The sequence below is a fragment of the Cyphomyrmex costatus genome, unplaced genomic scaffold, assembly GCF_001594065.2.
Source record: "Cyphomyrmex costatus isolate MS0001 unplaced genomic scaffold, Ccosl1.0 scaffold76, whole genome shotgun sequence".
Taxonomy (NCBI): domain Eukaryota; kingdom Metazoa; phylum Arthropoda; class Insecta; order Hymenoptera; family Formicidae; genus Cyphomyrmex; species Cyphomyrmex costatus.
The window spans coordinates 127,385-137,188 of NW_017280333.1; the positions used below are offsets into that span (position 1 = coordinate 127,385).

The following is a 9,804-nucleotide window of genomic DNA, read 5'->3' on the forward strand; positions in this document are numbered from 1 at the left end:
TTATTTCTTTCGTTATGATTGATACACTACTTTTGAGAATTTGTATTTTGTGTAGGTTTTGTACATTGACAGAAAAAAATGGCATATGTAATTATTATTACTAACATTATAACAGTAATAATTACAAAATTGGAGCTCTTAATCATAATTATTTCACCATGTGATTATAGTTACAAATATCAAACACTTTTCTCAGAGAGTAGAAATAAAAAAACCAAGATAAAAATTAATTGTTAATAGTTAATTTGTTAATATACATGTAAGTATTTTGAGGAAGTTAACTGGAATAATCAATCTACAGCTTTGTGGGATACTTTTATTAACCGAAAGCCTAGACTATAATAAAGAATGCTATGTGTTTTGTGTGTGCGTGTGTGTGTGTGTGTGTGTGTGTGTGTGTGTGTGTGTGTGTGTGTGTGTGTGTATACATATCCTCTATCTATATACAATAAAACCGATTTTTTTCACGATATTCGATACACAGTTAACATTTGGCAACTTGGAATCGATTATTTCTTCTTTTCTTTTTTTTTTTTGGCAGGAATCACACATAGTCTTTCATAATTCAAAAGTTCGAATGTGTTCGTTCGAATGTCACGAGATGCGTCTGCCTCGTAATGAGATATTATCAAAATCGAAGAGGCTAGATCACGATCGTTTGTAAAATCTTTCCTATCGTAATGTCTTAAAGACGATGATGCCGACGTCTTTCATCGTAGATCGCGTTTCTTCTTAATTGCGTTAGTGCTGATCATTAGAAACTATCGATACGAATAAGTGTAATATTGCTTACGCAGCACTATATAAAGATGAATTTTCACGGATACACATCTGCATGGACATCGTTAAAAAAGTGTCGCGCCAAGTGTACGATACGTAGAAGGTTCTCGGAATTGTGAAGGAAATTTTAAACGGCGTAAAAAATCAGTCTTCGTATGAGAGATTCGAAGTTTCGTGAGTGAGGGAGGATCGATACGTCGTTGTTCGGTTGCTCGTTTCGTAAAGCAGCGGAAATATAGCGCCGGTAACAATATCGGCGGTTTTTCCCCACGGTGTACATTGTAAAAAAAGAAGAGAAATCGTAAAGAGTAATTCGCTCCGATAAAATCTCCTGTCAAAATGCTAATTTTATCGCGTACGTTTGATTTTTTTTTTTTTTTTTTTTCGTAGGCAGTCCTTAAATTTCAAGCGAGATTATTTCTCAGTCTTTTGGCACGGATTTCAAATGCCTTGACGTGCTGAAGTTGCGCATGCTGACGTTTGCCGATACTTTCTTGCTGATGAGATTAAATCACTTGAGGACGTTCTTTTCTTCTCACAGCAGAAGTCGTTTATAACAATCTACAGTGAGAGTTCGTGAGAAGTTTGTATACGTAGGAAATACATATTTTTGGCACTTTGCTATATCGAATTCCTTCTTTCGTACACAATGTGAATTTAATCGCAGAAATATTGACGTTGTGGTCGCGTTCGACGATATACGATATAAAAATTTGTTCGCGTCAAAACGCTGTCGATTGAATAAGTTTACCGATTGCCGTGTTATTTTGATTATTTTGCTATACACGTTAGTCGAATAGCATTTGTCTCGAGTTACGCGGGGTAAAAGAAATTATGTCGAAATTATGTCTCGTGACGGTCGGAATAAAATCACAATCGTCATCAATCACTGTTTCACGATGTGATCGACATAATAGACATGGTTTCTTCGATTCGATTATTTGAAACGCGCGTTAAAAGTTTGAAGACCCGATACTGCACGCGGTCGTTCTACTTTTCATCACTTTTCCCGACGACACCGGAAGTGTCGTTAACGCGACGCGTCGTCGTCTCCTCGTGCAGCGGGATTATTAGCTGTAGATGCTGGTGCAAGTCGACATGGTTTTCATCTCGATGTCAGCGGTCTCTTTACGAGACTCCTTCACCTTTTGCTACGAGCTGAGGGGTGGAGGCCCGATGTTACTGATGAAACTCGGACAGGTATTCTCCGCTCTGTCGCCGCTCTGCAAGGAGAAATGTCTGTAGGACATGTACTCCGGCGGATTCGAAGACATGGGCTGATCCCGTTTGATCGTCGCTCTCTGCTTCTTCATTTTCATGTAACCTAGAACGGAGATCAGCACCACGAAGACCACGAAGCCCATGCAGCTGCCCACGATCAGACCAAGCCGTCTCGTGAGGATATTCGCCAAACTGCCCCTGTCGCTCACTGTGCCGTCACCCACTATCGAGTCGGGCGCGTCCAAAGTTCTGACCTCGGTACACCGGCTCGTAAGCGAATTCACCATCACGGGCAACGAGGATCCCTCGATCACGTCATCGTGCGAAGCGTTCCATTGCCAAGAGCCGATATCCTCCGGGATCGGCGTGCCCCAGCTACCCAAACCAAGTACGCAGATCAGGTAGCGCGTGTCAGACGCCAACTTCGTCAATCTCACCGAACGTGCTTTTGGATCGAGCAGCTTACCTCGTACCTGAAACCCCGGCGGAAACATTTCGCCATCAACATGCGCGGGCTTCTTTTGCCTTTGCGTTGGGTAAATAAGAAATAACATTTGCGCGCCAAGAAATAACGCAGCACATTTTTAGTCTGTATAGATATTATAATAAATTATATGCATAAACTTTTGCAAAATACAAATTTTTAACATCTATACTCTCATACAACATACCACATTATGTAAAAAAATTTTAAATATAAGTACAATAATGTAATATAATATAATATAATAATGGAACGTTATCAATAACTAAGTAAACATTACGAATTTTAAGAAGAGAGTTACAGGAATTAATAATTTTATATTATTTTATATATGTAATTTGAAATAAAATTTAAAGTATATTATATGATTAAAACAATTTTAAAGCTTTTATATATTTGAAATAATAATATATAATAGTAATAAGAATAATTTCACCTAAAAATATAGTTATAATTCTATTTATAAATTGAGAATTCTCATAGTTATTTTCTTTTCACTTAATGTTTCCTTTCTGTTCACTTTATTCAACGTAGCGTAAGGTTACGATTTTCCTTGCATAATAATAAAAAAACTCTTACCTCATCGACGTTGTCCAAGGCGTGGTACGCCACTTGGTATCCATGAAGGCCGGAATGATTCCTGCTCTGCCACGATACTAGAACGGAGAAGGGCTGAATGTCTTGAATTGCGAGTTTCAGGACCAGCGGAGCGGAACAGAAGGCGTGGGGGTCAAGATCGAGGAAGACGAGACCCCGGAGTTCGGGTGGCTGCTCGCATCTTAACAAACCGCCCTCGACGTCACCGACTCCGACACCATTTCTTCCGCGGCTACGACCACCACCGACCCCACTCACCAATTTCTGGTGGTCTCTTAACCATTCCCACAATTCTTGCGACTCGCAGCCGCAATGTAATGGGTTCTCTGCCAATAAGACAAAATTGGCTATTGTTCGCGATATTCTATTCATTAAGATTGATTAAAAATTAAATTCAAATTTCGGAGAACAGCGAATCAATATCTTCTCCAATATGCAAATTGTGGAAAATTGCACAATAATGGCATCATCAATTGATGAAAATTTCGTAATATTGTGCTAAAATTCGCCAAAACGCAGCGGTTTTTCGTCAGAATAAAATTATTAAAAATTAAACAAATCTAATTTAAAGTGTAAATATTTTATAATTCACTTTCTCGCTCAAAAACATAATAAACGAGAAGCTTGTATATTATAACAAAACAAGTCAGCACTCACGTTACTCGACTATTTTAAAATATTCAACGAACACTTCTGAGACATTGATTAATACGCATTCTAAAAACTATTTTTGGCTAGTTATGTAAGATAGGTAAAATTTATCCATTTTAAATGCATAATATTTAATTACAAAATATTTCTACATTATAATTTAAGAATTTAAGAATAATTATGTATTTTTATGAGTAAATATTGTATGCAAATTAATTTGATTCGCGCACAATTATATTTCTAAATATTTTATAAATATGATACAACTGAAATATTTTTCTCAATTATTATGTAATTTATTATCATATAGTATTTTCTTTCTAAATTTAATCTTGCCGAAATATTATTTAAAAAATTGCGCAAACAATTATCAATATTTTATAAAAAGTCAATATTGCAGATCAAAAATTTTATACAAAATTTAGTAATATTTTATAAATGTTTCCTTATCAAGATTGTTAATTAATATATATATATATATTATTGACCAAGAGTGTTTTATGTAAGAATGGTTGTTGGCTGGCTGTTTTTCATACAAGCTAATTCAACTGAATGAAAATTATATTTATAACATGTGAAATAAAAAATAAAAAAAAATAAGTCACGGCAAAAAATGAAAAAACAAACGCAATCTCTAAGTTTACAATAAAAACTTTAATAACTTTGTACGATGATTTATATTTATATTTTCCTAAATATGAGTGAACTCATTTCCGGTTAATAACGTTCGAGTAACAAAAGACAAGCTGATATGTCTTTTGTTGCTCGAATGTTATTAACGGGTAACGAGTTCACTCGTGTTTAGGAAAACAATATAAATCATCGTACGAAATTATTAGAGCTTTCAAAATTAATAAAGGTTTTATTATAGTATTTGTGATTGCGTTTATTTTTTACCTTTATCGTAACTTGTTTTTTTCTATTTTTTTTTGTGTCTCGATCAATAATGTGTCAAATAATATAATAATTAATATTACAAAAATATGATAATTTTCCAATATTAAGAATGTATTTGAATATAAAATTAAATAATTTTACATATATTACTAGATAATTTCATTATATATTAACTAATACTTAAATAATGTACATTTTAATTATAATTTGGTAACAGATTAATTTATCGGGTTAACGCAAAAATAAATATTTATAAATTATAAAAGTTTCAAACAAAAAGAAATTAAGGAATAATTTATATTTTGACTGCTTTTAACTACAATGAGACTTTATTCATTTTCTCCAACTATTCACTAAAAATTTAATTCAAATACATAATTAAAAAACGTATAATAAATGTAAGTATTATAATAAATATAAATCTCATTTATTTTCTCGCGCATTGTAATTGACTAAAATTAATTACAGACCTCATACATTAACAATATTTAAATTTTATAATTTCGGTTCAATACTTTCCAATTAGCATAAAATATATGTACGTAATTCATGAATAAACAGATTAACGGAATGGTATTTTATTGCCGTATGGAGGTTAACATATGTCATTTCGGTCTTTTTATATATTTTGTAATAAAAGAAATAGGTAGCCCGTAATACATTTTAAATAAGCTCCCGAGATATATTAAGACGCTGTGAGAAACTCAAATTCATGGATTTTGCTGAAGGAAACGAGAACTTGTTTGATTGTTTCAATGTTGAATATTGATTCGAGATATGGCGATACGTGACCGGCGATACGATTGATTTTCAAGTAGTAGTAACTTTGTTCAGATCGATAGTCCTCCGCGGTATATACGAGAGAAAACTCTCGTATATCGTTTTCTTTCACTTGCAGTCGTGTCGTTGCTCACGAGAAAGAGTAAGTAAGCGCGTGTAAGCGCGAAATTAATTACAAATACTAGGCGTGTTTAAGTAGCTCACCTTCAGCCCGCAAGCTCCTTATTTGCGTCTCGAGTGGTCGGAAAGCGTTCAGCGGCAAGTTCTCCAAGTAATTCCTACTCAAGTCAAGTAGACGTAACTTCTTCAAGGGTCTAAATGCCTCGCTGGAGATGGCGTTTATCCAGTTACCATAAAGATGCAGCTCCACCAGGCTAATTAAATTCTTGAACGTCACTTTGCCGACGATGCCGATCTGATTGTAAGACAGGTCCAGTATTTGAAGAGACTTAAGATCCTCCGGGAATTCTTCCAGTTCTTTTAGACGGTTATGCGTTAAATTGAGTATCCGTAAATGCTCCATGCCCTGGAGCCTCTCTTTCGGCAAGATCTCCAAGCTGTTCATGCCGAGATGAAGAGTGAGCAAATTCGGGAGGCTGCGAAACGCACCTGGTGATACTCGCAAGATGCAATTCTGACTCAGATAAAGATGCAATAGTGCCGGAAAAGCTTCAAAATCTTGCGAGGTTACTATGCTCAAATTGGTGCCGGATATATGTACCTCTTGGAGAATAGGATACATTGCCTCTGATGGCAGATCGTGAATTCTGTTTAGAGGATTTCGCGTAAGATTTAACCAGGTTAAACCGGGGAGATTTTGACCCGAGAGAGCCACCGCGGGTATCTGTCGGAATTTATTTTCTGATAGGTCCACTCTGCGCAACAAGGACGAATGCGCGAAGAAGTTTGCCGGTAGGGCGTTCAAATTGTTGTGGCTGAGATCTACGGATATCAAGCGCGATAGATTAGCCATCGCGAAACCGGACATTGTTTCAATCTTGTTATGGCTCAGATCCAACTCTCTCAGATGTTTCAAGCTGGCGAAACTGGCCACGTCGACATTGAGAATTTCATTAGTCGATAACGTAAGAATCTCGAGATTGAGGGCGCTCGCGAGCGCCGAGTATGGGATATCCTGAAATCGATTATAATCCAGATGTATCTCCCGTAATGATAGTAATCTGTCGAAAATACCTGGCGGCAGAGCACGCAGATGATTATGGTTCAGGTGTAAACGCGCCAGGTTTCGATTCAGTACGAAGATAGTCTCCGGTAATTGACTTATTTGCGAGCTGTCCAGGAACAGCTCCTGTAGAGACGGTAATCCATTGAAACAGTGCTCCGTGATCTGACTGAAATTGTTGCCGGATGCTGCGAGTGTTCGAAGACCGGGGACGTGCAGACGCAGCAGTGCCGTGGCTGTGAGAAGATTGTCGTCCAAGTTAAGATCGAACAAATTGTTGAGTCCACGAAAGGCACCGTTCTCTATCGTGATTATCGAGCAGTTTTTCAAATTCAATGTTTTAATTGGCAAATCTTCCTGAAAAATCCCGTCTTGTAAAGCGGTGAGATAATTATTCGCCAGGTCCAACACTTTCAGCTTTTTAAGAGCCGTCAACGCGTAAGGATCGAGTCTTTTCAAGCCGTTGTCCTGCAAATACAGCTCCTCAAGCTCGTGTAGCTCCGAAAATGTCCTTGCCGTTACATGACTCAGCTTATTCATGCTGAGCTCGAGAAATTTTAAAGCCTGCATCGGCTGAAAAGCGCCGTCTTCGATCCTGGATATGGAATTGTTCGTCAGATAAAGGCGCTCGACTAAAAGGAGATCCCTGAAGAGAGGAGCTTGCAGGTGTGTCAGCTTGTTGTGACCTAGCCACATGATTCTGACGGACGCTTGGCCGCGCAGAGAGTCATTGTGTAAAACGGCCAAGCCGTTGCTATCCAGTTGAATAGACACCAAAGAGCTTCCGCCGGAAGATGATTCCAAGGCGGACAGCTGAAAGACATCGCCGAGCATGGTCAACTGATTGCCCTGCAGATTAACGTGCTGGAGGCTATTCAGCGTCCTCAGTGCACCCGTCTCCATAGAGGTAATGGCGTTGTTTTGTAAATGCAGCTCGAGAAGCGCCGGAAGTGGCGTGAAAACGCCGCGTTTTACCTCCGTTATATGATTATCCTGAAGCCGCAGCTCGCGCAATTGATGCAGCTTGAGGAATGTGTCTGGCTGTAACTCACGGATCTTGTTACCGTCCAGAGAGAGCGACGAGAGATTCTCGCAGTGCTCCAGGAATTCTCGCGGCACTTTCTCGATGTAGTTGTTACTCAGATGCAATTGCGTCAGCTGCGTGAGACTCGTGAGACCCTTGGCGTCTATTCTACGGATGGCGTTCTGCTGGAGATACACCACTGCGAGACTGACGCTGCCGACGAACGCATCTCCCGGGATCTCCAGGATATTGTTTTCCGCCAGATAAAGTTCCCTCAATTCGGGTAGCCGCGCGAACACACCGCCGATATAGTGAATGTGGTTATGACTGAGTTCGATCGTGCGTAGACGTTCGTTCCCCTTGAATGTCGCCACGTCGAGGAAAACTATTTTGTTGTGGCTCAAATCGATCGACTCTAGATCCTTCAGCGATGCGAAGGCGTCCTTGTGTATGCTCTCGATGGAATTGTAGTAGAGGGATAGGGTGTGAAGGATGGGACAGGGTCTGAAGCAGTCCTCGGCCAGTTTCTCGAAATTGTTGCTGCTCAGATCGAGAATCAGCAGAGAGCTGAGGAGACTGTAACCGTCGTCGGGCAGCTCCGATATTTCGTTCCACGCCAGTCTGAGTGAAGCTAAGCTCTCGAGTCTCCTCAAGGGAGCCATGGGAAACAATTTCAACTTGTTTTCAGCTAAATCCAGATCACTAAGACTGTCCTCGAGACCCGCGAACGCGTATTCGGAAATTTTCGATATTTGATTCCCTTTCAGAGTCAGCTTCATTAGCTTCAAGCCATAAAAACAATAGGATGAGAGATCTTGTATCAAATTCGTCTCGAGATCCAAAGCAGCTAGCTTCCGTAGATTAGCCAATGATTTTTGAGGCACGTGGGGCAAACGACCGGAAACCAGTGCCAAGGATTCCAGGCTATCTTTCAAATTTGTGAAAGCGCCCTCGCTTACTTCCCGCAAAGATGAATGTGATATTTGAAGATGTCTGATTTGTGAGCCGGGCGGAAAGGCACCCTCTTTTAGTTCTTCGATGCTTTTGTCGAGCTCGTAAACACTCAACGACTGTACCATCGTGCCCGCGCCTGGAAACGATCGTAAAAGACACGGCTATTAATTTCATTGAATCGCGATAGCATAAACTTTGAATTTGGCAGCATTGGCTGATTGCACGTTTCATTAGTTTTATGGAACGCATTACAGAAAATGGTTTTCTTCCACCGCATCAACTTTACATTGAAACTACATAGAAATATCAGAAAATACACACGTACTGGTAGTTGAGCATTAAATGAGGTGTGACGAACAAGTTTAAGCAGAGCACTTAATTGATAAAGCCGATGGTTTTATCGTTAAATATATTTAATTGCGTTTAATCAAACACTGTAAAGAAAAATTATTATATTAATATAATTATTAAAATTACAGTAATATTATAACCTACATATATAATTTAAACTTTTAAATATGTTATAATTTATAATTTCTTTTATAGAAATACTAATTCTAGAATTTGAAAGTATTACGTATACAATAACTTAACGTTTACGTTTTAAACAGTGTTTTCTTCACAAAATTATATAAATATTATATATATACAATAAAGTCATATTTCACTTCTTGACTATATCGTTAAGAAGTCTTAATTCTATTTTCTTAAACATTTAGCTTACCGCTGGTACTCAGCACGCCTTGCAGCGTAGTTCTTAGAGTCTCTTCTGTAGCGCCAGCGCATTCCAGAAACAGACCGTCTTCAAAGTTATAGCAGGGACAGCCCGTTATTATTTCCGGCGGCGGACATTCGGCTATCTGAGCGACAACTTTAAATGTAATAAAATTCTGAATTAACAGAATTTGAAGGACCATCCTCGGTATCCGCCGCCGATCTACAGCGTACGAGTGATCTACCCGTCGTTGCGGATCTCGCGTCATCGTATCGTCACATCCGTAACTCCGTTTTTCGCCTGACAGACCGCAAGAAGCTTTCTGGAACATACAAATTACGAAAAAGAAGCTAAATTAAATCTGCAAAATTACGTCAAATGATGAGTTGTATATAACAAGAATTCTTAGCGTGATAAAAAGTTACAGCAATATATTAACTTTTTTTCATTTACTTTAGATGCTAAACCCTTTGTGTGTGAACTAATCAAATTATATTTTTTTAAAAATTGTAATTTTT

General features: G+C 38.3%; 1 protein-coding gene across 1 annotated transcript; it reads right to left on the minus strand.

Annotated features, from left to right (window-relative positions):
- Positions 1-399: 399 nt before the first annotated feature.
- LOC108781143 (protein artichoke) lies at positions 400-9,554 on the minus strand. The gene is made up of 4 exons (XM_018549042.1): positions 9,296-9,554; positions 5,615-8,707; positions 3,065-3,408; positions 400-2,474 (listed from the first exon to the last, which is right to left on the minus strand). The coding sequence occupies exons 1-4, from the start codon at positions 9,552-9,554 to the stop codon at positions 1,932-1,934; spliced, it is 4,239 nt and encodes a 1,412-aa protein (XP_018404544.1). The 3' UTR covers positions 400-1,931.
- Between the last annotated feature and the right edge of the window lie 250 nt (positions 9,555-9,804).